This window comes from Triturus cristatus, chromosome 2_2, assembly GCF_964204655.1.
Source record: "Triturus cristatus chromosome 2_2, aTriCri1.1, whole genome shotgun sequence".
NCBI classification, from domain to species: Eukaryota; Metazoa; Chordata; class Amphibia; order Caudata; family Salamandridae; genus Triturus; species Triturus cristatus.
Window position 1 is genome coordinate 29,175,859 of NC_140582.1, and position 17,060 is coordinate 29,192,918.

General features: G+C 41.4%; 1 protein-coding gene across 2 annotated transcripts in view; it reads left to right on the plus strand.

Moving 5' to 3' along the window:
* The window catches only part of PAQR3 (progestin and adipoQ receptor family member 3), a 341,693-nt gene that overhangs the window by 79,301 nt on the left and 245,332 nt on the right, over window positions 1-17,060 (plus strand). For both annotated transcript variants that reach the window (XM_085640956.1, XM_085640955.1), the window contains exon 4: window positions 2,534-2,689. In XM_085640956.1, the coding sequence (XP_085497082.1) occupies window positions 2,534-2,689 (156 nt within the window). The remainder of the gene's footprint in view (window positions 1-2,533; window positions 2,690-17,060) is intronic.

A 17,060-nucleotide genomic window follows, 5' to 3' on the forward strand; every position in this document is an offset into this window, starting at 1 on the left:
TGTACAGAGATGACATGACAAGGGCATACCCTGTTTTCTTTAAACCATTGGTCTATTTTTGGAAATGCTAACAAAGTGCACTGTACAGAGGCGAAAACTAGTTAAGGTGTAACGATGTTGATTGTATAAAACATACAGCAAGTAAAACGGAGTTCCTTTTCTTGATGGAACTAGCGTATGAGAAGTAAATGTTCTCTTGGCCATTTCACAATGTTTACTGATGATCCATGCCAAATTATTTATTTTATGTTTGAGTTATTTTTTTGTAAAAGAATTGTGACCATATTCCTTTGTTGATTCTGAGGTTTACTCCAAATTTTTTATGGGATGAATTAATAAAGTCAATCCAGGATATTATATGGGGATGATTGAAAGAAACACTGTCCATTATTAGTGCCCATTTAGTGGGTCTTCGGGTTTTATCCAAATAGAATGCCAGAAGTGCCTACGCCCCAATCTAATTACGTCCTTTATGTGAGGCCTCATTCCTTGTGGCAAGTAAATGCAGGGGTAGATTGAGGGACAGTAAGCAATCTTCTGGCCCAGTCATATCTGAGCCATACAGCACTGAACGAGGAACACATCAAAGCTGACTCCATCCCCTTTCATTTTTGAGTTCTCTATGGAACCACTGGCCAATACCATGCAAAGGCTGGGAGAGAGGGTACGTATATCACGATTACATGTTAGCTGGTCCAAGTACTGTATATTCCCTGTTAGACCCCCCCGCCCCTTACCCCCACAAGCTATAGTGCGCAACTCTACAGTGAATCACAGCCTGAAACGGGAATAGTGAACTTCCACTATTTGGGGATCAAATAAGACCATGACTTTGCAAATATCATTGAAGATAACACAATAAGAGTAATGTTTGACATTAGGGGTGCTATAATGTTTTTGAAAACACTGCCTATTACAGTTATGGGCTAGATGGCACTAACAAAAATGGTACTTCTACCAACTCACTTATACAACTTTCATGGCCCACCAATATTCATATTTGAAGGGATATTCAAAGAATGGGACACTTATTTGCTCTCTTTAATCTGTATCATGACTAGCAGAGAGCGGCACTGCATACTTTTAGTCTTCCCAACTCAGAAGGGACACTGGGGTTACCAAACTGACTTTGATTATTACTCAGCACAATTGTAATGGGTGGCTAAGTGGTTTGCCATTGTCATTGGAGGTGCACCTTATGTCAACGTAACTCTCCTTAAAAAAAGATAATGGACATACTTGTGACACGCAGATCGACATGTAAGAAACTGCCAAGGCTACTTAAAGTAGCTAAATACGTCTTGAAGCGGTACTTACAAAGGAGAAGTCCCTTGAGATTGTATATGCTCCAGGGATCTCGATTGCAATGTTGAATAATAAGAGAGGTGAGGACTTTATTTGATGGGACACCCACAGTATCCCAAATTTGAGTGACCTATACAACTCTGGCACATCCATAAGCATCCTGGAATAGATGCAGGTCCATGAGGTTGCTAAGGGACATTTCTTGTAGTTTGGCAAGTTGGCCATAACCCTACATTTACTCTAGAGAGGAACATTTCCACTGAACTGCAGTGTAGTACATTGCAATTGTTACTTGGCCTGGGAAATAGGAAGAATACAACTCTTATTGATGTACTCAAGACTGACTTGTTAGACCTCAAATAAAAATGGTCACATGACATGGGGATGGAACTGTCCATGGGCGACTGGTCCTCAGTGCTAAGACACATGTCTAAAAGTTCTAGGAATGAGAGGTTTAAAGTTTTAAAATGAAATAGTAGGAGTTCTTACACATAATGTGCTTGACAGATAGGAGGTTATCTAGGACAGTTCTCCCAAACGTCTGAGAACCATGGCCTAATTTTTAGATCAAGTAGCTTTTGCGACCCATCTGGTTCTAACTGAGATGAGGTGAGCAATTTTTGTAATTTTTGTTGTTGTTGTACTAGTAGAGATGTTTTTTAAAATGCTGTGATTTACCAAATAAGAGAAATTGTTTGTAATAAATGTTACACTCTTGACCAGAGTGGAGGAACACGCCGATATGCACACCATTCTTCGGCCCGTGCATGGCAGCCTGGTGGACATAGTGATGAAAAAATACAGTCTGAGTGCCCAAATGGTCATGATTTTGTGCCGGCTGTAAACATTTCATTTCTTACCCATTAACCTATCACCTTATCACCCCTAGCACAGAGGCAATAGCTTTCTGCCGTCTGAGATTTTAGGCTATCAGTTGGCTTGAGAGACACTATTGGTCTTAATACATCGTATGAGATTGACTGTGCCATTTTTGCAGGATAAAGTAAGTATCGGTGGCCTTACTCAAAGTCTTCTGGAATACTTAAAGGCAAACATTCTGCAGTTCCTAGTAAAATGTAGTTTTCAAGCGGTCTATGAAGTTTATGATGATATGAGTGGGATCATTTTATTTGCTATCTGAATTCTGTTCTAATGTCTGATGTGTAGTCTTGGATACAATTGTTAGTCCGAGAGAGGGTTCTGATATTTCATTTTGGTACATTTATAGGTGTGTATGCTGTGCTCAGCCGGATACCATCTGTTCTGCTGTCACCGTTCAGAAAAGACCAGCCGTCGATGGATGGCGTTGGATTATGCAGGAATTTCAATTGGTATCCTGGGCTGCTATGTATCAGGAGTGTTCTATGCGTTCTACTGTAATAGTGTAAGTGTCTGGATGTTAAAGTTTGTGTGTGTTTTTTGTTTAAAATGTATTACCGTAAAATGAATAAGCATTCTTGGGTGAAGTCGGTAATAGGCATTGTGTTGGTGTTTCAAGTAAATTGCTTTTTTTGTAAGTATGCAAGTACAACAGCAAATATAACGTGTTAAAGTGAACGCAATGTTCCCTTGTGTTTTGATATACTTTCAGTGGAAATAAAATTGATACAAGTCTGCAAATGTTTTCCTTTTTTGGAGTCTGTGATGCATTCACACATGAGCTCCCCAAAAACGTATTTTTCCTACACCTTGGTAGAATTCTTTCAGATAAGGATGACTGCACCAGATATTGAGGACTCTCCTCAATTTTTTCCTCTTGTTCACGATGGCAAGGCCTTTTCTCTGGAAGAAGACATTCTGCTGCTTCCGGAGTTCCCTGTGAGAAAAGAAGATAAAGGGCCAGGCCCAGTGGGCTGAAGTCATCATGAAGGATATTGTTTGTGGCTAAGGGCCACACAGCCCTTGCAAGCCGTCTGTCTTAGCCGAAAACCAGCAGTTGTTAGATCTAGATGTCTAGAATCCAAGATTGTGAGGCTGGTGGGGTTACACTTTCCACATCTTTCTGTGTACACACGGGGAGCCCACAACTACACAGATCTTGCCCCAGAGATACTTTACCCCATGAGCTATTACTATTTGATCTAATTCTTTTGCAGATCTGCATTTAAAGTTGCAATTGGCCACTGACCCTAAATCCTTTTTGTCAGTCTTGACTGAGCCAGCCTGTGAGTTAAGTGGGTGTTCTAGATCTTGCAGGTGCCCTACCAAGCGAAACAAACCTTATGAGCACACCCTTCCTAAATCAGTTATTAAACGCGGCCCTTTCTGATGGATACTTATAACTGCAAATTCCTCAACTTTTGAATATCCCTCGGGCACCAGACAGGATCCAGAGAATTTTTTGCCATGCTCCCATGCGTAGGTTAGATGGCGTTGTGGCCATAAGAGACGCATATAAGTTGCACCTCTGCATACTGACGTCAGTTCTTTCTTTCCACGCCTTCTGATGTGGATTTGGAGCTTGACTCCTAACTTTTGTCAGTGTCCCGACATTTCTTTGATTCTCAAAAGATAGTGTACAAGGAAGAATGTCCCTGCTGATAATGCTAGGATTTGGCTGTGCCACGAGTGCTGCAAGAAGATGCAAGTCATGGGCCCCCCCACAACATATGTCTTTGGTAGTCTCGACTCCAAGTCGTGTGACCAATGGGCTCTAATACTCCTGAAGGACATACAAGGCCTGAGGCGGAGCTTTACATTGCCAACCATCAGAAGAAGTTGCACACATCACACAGTTATCTTCCCAGTCATGGCACAGTCACAAGGCTCTTCCTATGACGCCCCAGTTTCTATCCAAAATTTTCAGGTAAGCCAAAATCGATCACAAGCAAGCAAAGTGGTACTGGACCCCATCCCAATAGTCGAGCTCCAGAGAGAGCGCGCAAAGAAGTCGGGCTCTAAGACACTACCTTGAGGCAGAACAGATACCTCAGTTGGTCTCGACGAGCCCAGATTTTCTGTCGTCAACCCCACTACACATTGTGGCCTTCAAGGAGGCCTTGGTGCAAATCTTTAATGTGTTTCTGTCGGTGGTGCACCTCAGACCCTATGAAGCAGCATGTGGTCTCTAGTTGTTACTGCTGGTGGTCCTTCACCACCCCTGCCTCAAGCTGTCTGACCCCTTGCCAGCTATAACCAGGCCCATAATGACGCCAGTATAATCTTTCACGCCGGCCCCATGGTCCACGCCAGCTTGTGCGATTCCAGTGCTGTTGCCAGCTCCACTGACCTTGATCAATGAACCAGTGCCAATTTGACTCCCCAAACTGTTGTTGTTCTGAGTTTGTCCGATGTCATGGCTACAAAATAACTAATGGATAGTCAGTTATTCTGCCTGATTCTAACTCAATGCCTCTACTCTGATGAGGCTATCAGCAGAACTCTTTTTGGCTCTGACTCTGATTCTGTACCAGAACAGGGAGTACCTGAGGATATTTATGATGACGGGGATGGTTTGCTCCCCCCCTCATTATATACAGATAATATCTTCTAACTAAACTTTAGAAAGTGTTAGTGGGCTAGACACTACCCTGCAATAGTTTGACTTTCTACATGAGTCACCAAGGCAGAACAGTGCCTTATTTGCGGTGATAGTCAGGAGGACACCTGAGGTACTAGAATTGCAATTGCCTTACATTGAGACCAAGACAAATTTTATGATGAAGACTGTCCAACCTGGGGCAGCGATATTGGAGCCCTTACTCCCATTCAGTGACGCCCTCACTGATATCTTGAGGATTATGTGGTCAAAACCATCTTCTTCCCTGCCTGTTTATCGACATGTAGCTAGGCAACATATGCCTGTCCCTGGTGATCTGGATATCCTCACCATCGGGGTCCGGTTCCAGAGGGTCTGCTTAGGTGCCAAGCGGGTGCCAAGGTTAGCGGGCGGTGTGCCATTGTTGCTTCCACCCCCCTCCCGAGACCCATGGTGTAGAAATTCTCTACACCCCAAAATAAACTCGGTTCCTCTCCATTGTGGGCGTCAAACAATTTTTTGATCATATCTTTATGATCAGTTTTTTCACACTTACAACCTCTGGTTAGGGTGGGCATTAGCACGCCCATACCGCCGGGGTTTCACGTTCATTTATGGTCCTGACGAATGCCTGTTAAAATATGACACATAGGCTGAAACATGTTGACCACAAGGTAAGTGACTTGGCTAATTAATCCATTTAGCCCATTTGTCCTACACCCTGTTTTTATAGACCACACTGTAAGTGACCTGGCTGAACAATTTATTCAGTCCATACGTCCCACACCTTGTTTTTATTCATGTCTGTTTGGCTTCTATTAAAGTTTTTTTGTTGACACAAGACATTTTTAACTATCACTTTCATCACTCACAATACTCACATCACCAGCTCCGCAGTAATTCTGGCGTCGTAGCACACCGGGGTGGCATTCGGCCTCTCACGTTGGGGCCCGACGATGAAGCATGTCACCAACCAGGTTGGTGAGTGAGGGCTTTCTAAAGAAACCTATTTGGATTCTACAGTAGTGCTCTTTTGATAAATTGAAGGCACACTCTTTTGTTGATTTGTTTTTATCCTCATCTAACATCTTGCTTTGGAAAGTCTTATTGTGTAAGCTTACAACAGTAAGGTTAATCTATATATCGTTTCTGCACAGACCCCAGGAGGGGAATCCAAACAGATTGATGCTTTCAGCATATAGGTGTTTTCTGTTGCAAGCTTTGCACAATAGCATATTAGTCCAGTCTGCCTTTTGGTCTGATATATGCATTCCTTATGAGACATGTGAAAGTGGGAGGGTGATCATACTGTGGTTCTGGAAGGCCCGAGGGCCTTCCTGACTCAGACAATCCATGATGAGCAGGATGCAGCGGAATACGCTATCCACCCAGTCTTAGACACCACAGACTCCATTGGTAGAGCAGTTGGCACCAGTGACATGCTTCAGAAGTATCTCGGATGAAATTGATCAGATTTTCTGGCGTTGGGCAAGTATCGCTAATGGAGATGACCTTTGGGGAGGTCTAGACCCTTCAAAGAGAAGCTAGACTCTGCACTGGACAGATTTAAAGCCAGTAGGGTCAGAACAGCTCCTTGGAGCTACTGATTCCTGCAACACAAGTTCCCCATCAGTTCTCCAAATTCACATATAGATATGACAGGGAATTATCCTATAGAAAAGGGAAGCCCTCCCAGCCAGTGATGCAGCAAACCGTTCAGCCTTTTTGGGGCCATGGACATGGCATCAGCAGAAATTACCAAGAACAGCACAGTCACCAGTACTTCAGCTCCTCACCCCCCACTGCAATAGCTACCAAGTCTCTTTAGTTTGTCCTCAATAACTCCAATCCAACTGGTGAGAGGCAGGATTCATTATTTGCTCCCAGATTGGCAATATATCATATCCAACAAATAGGTCTTACTAATTGTTCAGAGGTCTGTGCCCTGTCTTTTACTTCCTTCCCATCTCAGTCTCCTCTCGCACCAGAGCAAATTTAAGAAGAGCATCTATCTATTCTACTGCTGGAGAGAAATCTGTCCAAGGGCGCCGTTGAACGGGTAATGGACTCTGGGCTATTAATCACTGTACATGCTTGTTCTGAAAAAGAATGGGGCATAGAATTATTCTGGACTGCTGCCTCTAAAGGCCTTCCTGCGGAAGGACTGATAAGTTCTTTAGGACTTTCTAGAGCCACAGGGTTCAGTTTTCTGACACGCTGGCAATAAGGACTCATTCAGTGTGCTAATCGTCGAATCAGAAACCCAGTTGAACTGCAAGCGATACACAACCCACTGAGCAGTGTTTGCATAAAAAGTGTTTCTATTAACGATTTGTCCTACCAGATGGGTCAGGGACAATTAGTGGACATCCAAGCCCTCTTTCGTCGTGGAAAATCATACTCAACAAGCATTGGCATAGCCATTAGGTCTCGCCTTTGAGACCTTATAAGGGTTTAGCTATGTAGCACATTATCCCGGGTGGTGTGTAACCAGGGACTGAAGAGCTATACAATTGCTACACACTGGATTATGTAGTCTGATTCAGGAATACAAGCTTGCCTCAGGAAACAGTTATTGACACATTCACCATTCACCAGTGCACTGCACTCTGAGATTTCACATGTACCACCAGCGCACTTCAGTCAGAGGTGTTGCAGGTGCCACCATGCACTTCACGCTGAGATCTCACATGTACAACCAGTGCACTGCAGTCAGACAGGTCTCAGGCACCACTGTGCACTGTACGTAGAGATGTTCTGCTTTCAGAAATGTCACAAGCACCCACAACCTGCCATAATGTGAAAAATCAGAAATCCCCCAAAAATGCCCTGGTCTCGCAAATGCCATAAGGAGACATAACAAGATGGCTGGCTGATTAAACGCCCTCTGCTGGCATCCGCTTTACGTATTTGGGAAGCCTTGGGCAGTATGTAGGTCTCTTGTGTTACATGGCATGCACGGAATTCACAGACAGCAGCTACTTGGATTGCGTGGGTAATAAGGTTATAAATAGTTTCTGGCACATACGTTCACCTCCCTCCCCAAGCAAAGCAATAGCCCTAAAATATGTAAAGATATGCAATGCAAAAGGCTAATGAAGTCATAATTCAATAGGTTTGAAAAAACATGAGTATCTTATATGCACACATTGTCTGAATTGTTTTTTTAAAAAAAACATGTGGCAGGTTAGGGTGACAAAATGGTGTGCATGCAGTTTGTGTGCTATTAGTGAGGGTAAGGGCAGACTGTTTTAATGCACCTTAACTATGTGCTAATTACTAAAATTGAGATGGCATAGTGATTATTTATGCATTTGTATGGTGTCGAGTTTGCATGTGGTTATGTTATTAAATACCTGCTTTGCTTTCGGGCATCCACCAAATGTAAACCGAGAAGTAGTCTTTAAAACATGCACCTGATAAGTAATGTATCCCAGATGCAGCACTCGTTTGACGTGCTGTTAACAGGACAGTATCTATCTTTTTATTGTAACTTTGAGTTTGGTATAGGATTATGTGCGCTTGAAAAAATGCACATTTGCTTTGTGTTTTGCTTCTTAAGCGGCATATTATGGAGAGCGTGCTTGTGATTTCGTTGCTGTGTATTTATATTGTAATTGTCGCATTGGGTGAAAAGAGACAGGCTGCCAGCAATGCAAGCTGTTTGGTAAGCGCTGACACCTTGATGTCTAGGCAGTGAAGAGGGTGCGACAAGGAGGGAGGGGTAACTGAGGAGAACTTAATTGGCTCTGGTTAAGAACTGAAAGCAGAGGCATAGCTATAAAGATCGCCATCGTTCTTCCACACAACATATGGGCTTTGTTTGAATGCAGTGAAGTGTAAATGCCTTCAGTGTGCCTGTATAGTTTCAATGTACCAATGCAGCTACAAAGTTTTAATAAAGAAAAACGAAAAATACATATTTCAAATAAAGTGTCAATGCCATCAGCGTTCTTGTTTAGTTTCAGTGCACTAATGAGCAACAAAGTGTTAAAAAGGTTCAATAAAGAAAAACGAAACTCGCACGAAAACATTCCATAAAGCGCCAGTCTGTTTTCTTAGTAGCCACTAAAACAAGCGAGATAAATAAACCAAAAGAAAACAGAAAAAGAAGTGCACAAATTAAACGAAATAGGCCGAGGAGCAATTATACTTGGAGCAGGGCCAGTCGCCAGGTACAGATACCACCCACCGAAAGGAGGGACACATGCGAAAAAGAGCCACTGAACGAAAGGGATTTTTGACAAGTAAACAAAAGAAATAATGAAGAGCGAGGGTGTGATTATTGTCCACTTAAGAGATACATGACGCCTCGCAGCGCATGCGCGCTGCTAGGCTCGACCTAATAAGCACTAGGAAGCAGAATATTCCTTCAAAAGTTTTATTTTAAAAGACTAACCTAGTGCATATTATATCAACTGTAACCACACAGAAATCAAACAGCAATGTAGCAAAGCAATTTATAAGTAATGAAAAAAAGCAGAAACAATTCTAACATGGTTATCACATTTTTAGACTCAGCAATCTCTTTGTGCTGTTTATAAGTGCTATACTAGAAAATTGGTAAATAAATTTCCCAAATTTTGAGTTTCAATGGTGGTTTGCCGTTGCATACCTGTTTTTCAGACCAGTGAGTCCTCACTATTTTGTCTGGATGGGCAAAAGGCGTGGATGAGCGCACAGCCTGCAAGTCGCCTGTGAAGGCCACCCACCCACACAGCAACCTTCATTTGGAGTCGATGCTGAAGTTGTGCCTCTCTTGTCCGATATCCCTGGTGCGAAGCTCCTCATTAACCTATATCATTTATGTAAGGTTTTATAATGTTTGGTAAGAGAACCTTTTGAAAATTGTTGTAGTAGATATTAAACTAAGTTTAGTCTATGAGCTTGTTGAACATTGTTTGGAAAAAACACAAACCAAGCTTAGCCAGAGAGTTTGTTGAAAATTGTTAGAACAAACATTTTTTTTAAAAAAGTTCCCTGGCAGCCACTGCAGAATTGTTTTGTAATGTTGTCTTGTGAAAGTTAACAAGGACAGAGGGACACAGTCACCAACCTAGAAACTAAGGGCCTGATTTAGATCTTTGCCAACGGGTTAGTCTGCCACAACAGTGACGGAAATCCCGTCCGCCGCAATATAAATCCCATTATATCCTATGGGATTTATGTTTCATCAGTCAGGATATCTGCCACCGTTGTGGCGGAATAACCTGTCCGCCAATAACTAAATCAGGTCCTTTGTGTACTAGTAACACTTAATTATTATATGCTCAAGTGAAGATATTTAACTGTCATGAATGTATTTGCACAACTTGAGTGTCACCATCACAGATTTGTAATTTGAAAGATCATGCTATGAATGTGCATTTGAGGAAACCACAAATATTCACTTGTTACTTATTTGCAAAAAACACATTTCATAATGAAGTGAAAGGTCTCTATACTAGAAGAAACATAATATTTACATCATCTCCGAATGAGAGTGAAGATAAATGCATAGGAAAACTTCAATTATATTCAATGATTATATACGCAGTGATAAACGAAAGGTGACTGAGCAAGCCATTTCATAATCGATTATTGCAGTGGGTGCAGAAAGGAATAAACAAGGAAAAATTTAAGAAAGATACAAACTGTCCCATAATGCTTTCTTCATATAACGTTTAAAAAATGCGTTTTGGCCACTTTCACAGTCTCTCAGCTGGTGAGATTATCATGAACTTTCCACAATAATCGGATGTCAAAGACATATTAAACAGTTTACCTTCTAATGACAAAGCAGATGTTTAGATGACTTGTGAGGCGGCAGCGGTAGATCAGACGTTGATGGAGAAGTGGAAGCATGTAGATGAATGAAATCAAACCGAGAAGAAGAGAGGCCTTGTAGCCTGATTTGCAATAGAGCAGGTGTTGGCGGATTGAAATTTGGTGGTATTGATAGCTCATTAATTATTGCATACTTTGGTATGGGTAACGGTTTGGTGCAGTCAGATTGGTTAGATTAACTTTTTTATGTTAACTCATGCAACAGGTGACTTTTATGTTAACTTATGCAACAGATGGCATTTCCAAAGAAATGTTCAAGCAAATGGTTTCATAACAGTTCATGCTTCAAAGGACTGGTCTCACTTGTGTAGCTCTTAATTTGTGGAAGGAAAAAGTTAATTGCTCGCTGTTAGCCATTCTCCTCCAAAGTAGAATGCCATGATTGCTCAGCATTGGACTTCAGTAGGACAACCCTTATACTTGTTCCTGGTCTGACTGGCTCTTTATTTCTTGACAGGAAAGAAAATGAGAACGGCACAGCCAGCTATCAGAAATGTATAATGTTAAAATGACTTATGATGCGTTTTGCTTACACTAAAAACAATGTGTCTAACAGTTGTTTACAGCAAAATGTACTGTTTTGGCTGTTTAGGGAAAAGGTCGATTCATGTTGCCTTTGTGAGCATATTTTCTTTTCAGTTTGATTGGTAAACATGAAATTATGTTACGGGATCTCACGTGTACAGAGGTATTCAGTCGTTCTTCATTAAGTGTGCACACAATATATCAAGTAATTGTAAGATAATTTACAACAAAAACAAGTGTAAGTTGACATAGTCACTAGTCCTCTGTTAATGTTTTCAATGAAGTACTGGACGAGAAATAACTTCAATTAGTGACATACTACACAGATGCTGAACAAAGTATAGAAGCGTGCTTGACTTGGATATCAGTGCAAGATACAGTATTAAATAATTTTTACTAGCGATGTGGAAGGTTGTGGGGTTAGAGGAATGAGGTAGGGGTTAGAAAGATGTGGTAGAAGGAACAAAAGTTCATGATCATTATCATCATTAACATTATAATATTTACTATTATTATCAACTTAATTAACAATCCCTGTGGAAGTCACTAGTGCAAAGGGCCCATACTTACGACAGTTGCACATCAAGGACCTTGAAATTGAAACAGGCCCTTACTTGGACCAGTAAATATGTTGAGAACAGGTAAAAGACAATATGGCATCACATATTCAAGGTACATAAATCATGTATCTTGATCTTTTCTTTAATCTAGGAACCGCAGTTATAGTTAATACAAGCCCATTTGGGGCACTAAAGGGTGGTGGCGCACATGCTGCCAGAGAATGAGGTCTTGAGGACTAAGTTGCTTCTGCAGGTAGGAACAGGCATACTGTTATCCGTTGTATAATTCAATCATGCTGTATCTTATGAATGGGGTTGCATGAAAGGATCCCATGTTTAGGAGAAAATCATCATCTGGTCCTGTTCTTTCTAAATGATTTATCCAGAGGCAGCTACTTAAACCTGTCAACTACCTAGACATTGAATCGGGGATGGTCACAGGTCCCTAATAATCTGTTCCATTTGATATGGTGGATCAGTGGTCTAAAATGTGTGGGCGCACACAAAATACGTGCAGCAGATCACCATTTGGTTGGCTGCATCTTCCTCAGTACCTGTGTAGAAGGGGGCCTGTGTTATTTAATCTGTGGGGTGTCTAATATCAAATAGCAAACGTTTAAAATATAGGAATTTAAGGTACAATTCGCAAACATTTTTCATGTGTGGAATGTAAAGAGACCCAGACAACCTCAGGATAGTAAATTCATAGGGTCAAATAACAGAAATGTGTGAAAGCCTCCACAACTGGCTTTAAACAAAGATAGCCATTAAATACCCCTAGAGAGCAGAGACAACTCCCCTAAAGATTCAGCATGATGTAATATATTTATGGATGGGGGATCCGTGCAATACTATGGGATAGGGGCTGTTGATATTTTCAGAAGTCATTACCATGAATGCCAAAATGTGTTACTCTGTATACCAGAAGACTTGAGAAGGCCCTCAGAAAACAAGTGTCTAAACCCACTAGATTACAATCTGCTCCAGTGAATGGTATTTTTCCCCATTACTTTACTAGGTGTTACTTTGTTATGCTAAATGTGAGCAGATGAATGTAGTAAGGGGTTTACCCCAAGTAATTTATAATAGATTTGCAGTCATGGGGCAGGATTTGTATCTCTGGATTGTGTAATGTACAGGGGAAGCTTTATGCTGATAAACCGGTGTTTGTCCTTAGGACCTATCTAATAGATGTCTTTCAAACATGGTCCATATTAGAAGGGAAGTGAAGGTGGACATGCAGTAAATCAATTGCAATAGCTGAGAGGTAGTATGTTTTCCTTTCTGTTTAGTGCAGTTCACCAGCTTGCAAATGTACTTGTAGCTTTTAGAGTTTCATCCTTGTCTAGATATTGGTAAGCCTTCACATATCATACAAATAATGTGTTAGGGACATCAACGTGGTCACAGATGAGATGGAATTTTAGGACAAGACAGGAGGCTAGCATTATGCATACAACTTTATTCACTCCTTCCGAGCAGCAACCTTCAAAAGCTTCCAAAACAGAACTTTAAATCATCACAATAAATCTTTAGAACTTTCAGTCCCATAAATACTCTTTGACCTCCATCTTCCTCCTCTTTTGTTTACTGCTTCTGAGCAGATACATATTGCTGAGCCTATGAGTTTTTATTATGACTAATTTGTGATTTTATTAAGGAGAGGTTTATGTAGATACCCAATTAATTGGTACAGATGTTTACTTTTCTATGTTTAACTGAGGTGTAATGTTAAAAATGTAAAAGGTAATACAAGGCATTAAATACATTTTATAAACAGGAATTTAGCTAGGTAAACGGTGAGGAGAGCGATTTGAGAATGTTACAATATCAATTGCTTAATTGGGGTTTGTTTAACTACAACAAAAAATGTAAGTGTGCTGAGGTAGAGCAACTCAAACTACATAGCGTGCTATTACCGGCTCACGGAAGTTAGATTAGACGCCTTGCTCCGAATCAAATGTATGAGGCCGTAGCGTCTCAAAGGAGTTGGCAGCTTCCTTCATTTGACGCTTAATGCATGATTTCACAAGGCAATGGACCTTTGTAACAAAGCCCTGCATGCGCTGATCAATGCGTGCATTCGTTTTTGTAGGTGGTTGGGCAGCATACACCCTTTCTCTCGGGGAATTAGGCATGCAAGGACCATTTCCTTGCCAATCCTTAGATCCTTTCGGGAAGAAGTTGTTTGACCCAAGAGACATACGGCATCCCAGAGGCAAGGACTGGTGGCCATAGGACAATATGTCTAAGTACATTAAGGCCAGATTGTATAGACCCCTTGAGATGCAGGAGAGAAATATGATTGTCTAGTGGTTTCACCCTATGATTGATGATAAGGTAACAATGACACAAAATTTAGAACCCAAACTAATTCCATATCTTTTCAAGTTGGGCAAGGACCCAAGTAAGGGATGGTAAAAGTTTATTGAGCAGTGCTAAGACAGAGTAGTGAATATTCTGGAACCATTTAACAAATATTTATGCTGCAGAGGAGGCTTTTTTGAAAGGTATGCATTTAGATATAAATGCATTAAGAGGATGGTGTCAGTGTGCTATTTGTTGTTTGGGGAACGCAAATGCAATATTTGGCAGAGAAGCGCAGAACTGTGCTTATGCACATTAAACCAAATTTGAGTAAATGAATTAAAAAGGAATATATTGAGGAAACAAGATTTTTGCTTTTCGGAGAGGGGATGGTGAAATCCTTAACAAAGTATGTGTAGGTTTTCATGAGCCTGGATAGGGTGCAGTACTCAATGTGCAGAGTTTTTACGGGCAATAGTTTTTATTGCAGTTCTGGTAGAAGAGGACACTCTTCCGGCCGTACACACCATAGACCTATTACCAAAATGTTGGCTACAAGGGGTATGGTTACTACAGAGGGAACCAAGGGGGTTCCCAATTTCATCGCCAGGCCGAGGTTCAAACCGAGGAAGAGGTCAAAGTACCAGCCAAAGTCAAAATCAAGGTGAGTATGAGTGGGAGGAAGGTTGAGGTTCTCCTAAGATTAATAGAAAGTGTTAATAAAAGATGGGTGTTACAGGTAATAAAAGGGTAGCGAATAGAGTTTGACACAGAACCTTACCAATTGAGCCAAACAAATGAGTATTTCAAAAGGAATTGGTGCAGATTAGGGGTGGGCGGAATTTGCGTAGTCGCGCTACGCAAATCTCCGCGAAATGGTTAAAAATCTCCGTGAACAAGCAGAAATTCCGCAAACACGCGGAATTGCTTGTTCGCGATGCTTTTTTCCTGTTCGCGACCGCTGTTTGCATGCCCGGGGGGAAATATCTCGCGAACACGCATTTTGAGTTCGCGAACAAGCAAAAAATTCTGCGTAGCTGCGGAAAGTAGAATTTTGGGAAATTCCGCGTTCTCCGCGAAACGCGAAATTAGCCAAATTCCGCAAGCGGAACGGAATTTACCACCCAGGCCTAGTGCAGATTGTGGAGGAGGAAATATTGCATATGGTGGAAAAGAATGTGACAATAACAATAGGCGAGAAAGAGAGGAAATTTATAAGTACTTTGTTTCTTGTGGAGCACAAAGACAAACGATGGAGACCGGTGATAAAACTGAGGAGTTTAAATCAGTTTAAGTTTCGGCATTTCAAAATGGAAGGTATACACTTACTAAGGGATATGCTTCAGGATTTGGATTGGAAGGTGAAGTTGCAGCTCGAGGATGCCTATTTCACATTTCCAATAGCAAAGGAGAGTCAGGGTTTCTAGCAGTTCAGATGGAAGGGACAGATGTATCAGTTCCAATGTCTCCAATTCGGTTTGTCAGCAGCACCTTGGTGCTTCACAAAGGTGCAAAGGCCAGTTATAGGATTTCTAAGAGAAAGAGGAGTAAGGATGATTGTCTACCTGGACTACTTATTGATAATGAGTCAAAGTATGGGCGCGTTACAGGAACATTTGAGTTTAGTGATAAATTTGTTACAGGACTTGGGTTTTGTGATAAATACAGACAAATCAATACTGATTCCTCGCAGAAACTTGAGTTTTTAGGTTTTGTGGAGTACACAGTGGTAAGTCAGTTGCAGTTGCCAAAGAAGAAAGTTAAAACAAGAGGTGAAATTGATGTTAAAGACGGAGGAGGTGAAATTGAGAGATTTAGCTCGGGTGATCAATGGTTAAAAACTTTTGGTCTTGGTGTGTCTGAGCAGGGATGCAAAAGAGGCGTTAATATGGTGAAGGAAAATTTAGAAGCTTGGAATGGATGGCTATTTTTAAAACAAAACTAGATTTTGTATTGGAGACTGATCAGAGCAATTCAGGTAAGGGAGCTACATGCTTCGGTCAGGAGACAGGTGGAGTTTGGACTCAGTTAGAGAAGAAGGAACATATACATCTGGAGATGCAGGCAGATTTGTTTGCACATCAGTTACCAAGTTATGTCAGTTGGAGACCAGACCTGGGGGCAATAGCAGTGGATGCATTTACGCAGAATTGGAAGGAAATGAGAAGGTATGTTTTTTCCCCCTTCTCAATGATTCAGAGGGTGTTAGTACAGGTGAAGAGACAGAAATGTCAGCTGGAACTAGTTATACCCTTTTGGAAAACCCAGGCATGGTTTCCAACATTGATGGAAACGGAAAAAACATATTTGGTAAGGTCTTGCAAGGGTCTTTTGTTAGACATAAAAAGCAAGGAGCATCTTTGTTGGAGTCATGTTTACTCAACTTTCTAGTATGGAGGATATCAGGTGTTCAGGAAGATTCACAGGACTTATGGGTACAGCTACGAACTTAATCAGTCATGGGCACCAGGAACTAGGAATAGGTACAGAGGTGCATGGAAGGTATGGTTACGGTGGTGCGTGGAGAGGGACGTGGATCCCGTGGAGGCAGATGAAGTAGAGGTGGCAAACATCTTAGCAGGGTTATTTGATTAAAAAAATGCCATACAGGACAGGGGAGTTTTAGAGGTCGGCAGCGGCAGCCTGCCATTCATTACAAGTTCTGTCTGTGGGTAGAAATCCTCTGATTCGCAGAGTGATGGAAGGAATTAGGTTAAAGAGACCATCTAATGGGAAGTATCAAACGTTGTGGAATGGGGATTTGGTATTACAGTTATTTGTGAATTGGCCAAACAAAAGATATTTGGAGGTGAGAGAGTTAATTTGGTAGCTAGTGAAATTACTTTGCCTATTTATTTCAGAAGGGTCTCAGATGTTTGTGCTTTCGTAGTATCGCATAGACTCTTTCAGCTTGATGGAGTAGTTTTTGAAGTATGCAAGCTGACAGCTACTATGTCTGGGTCTATATTTTACCCAAGATTTGATAATTTGCCTAATTTGTGTGTGGTGAGATGTTTGAAGTAATAGGAGTCCAGAATTTAGATAAAAGATGAGGTGGG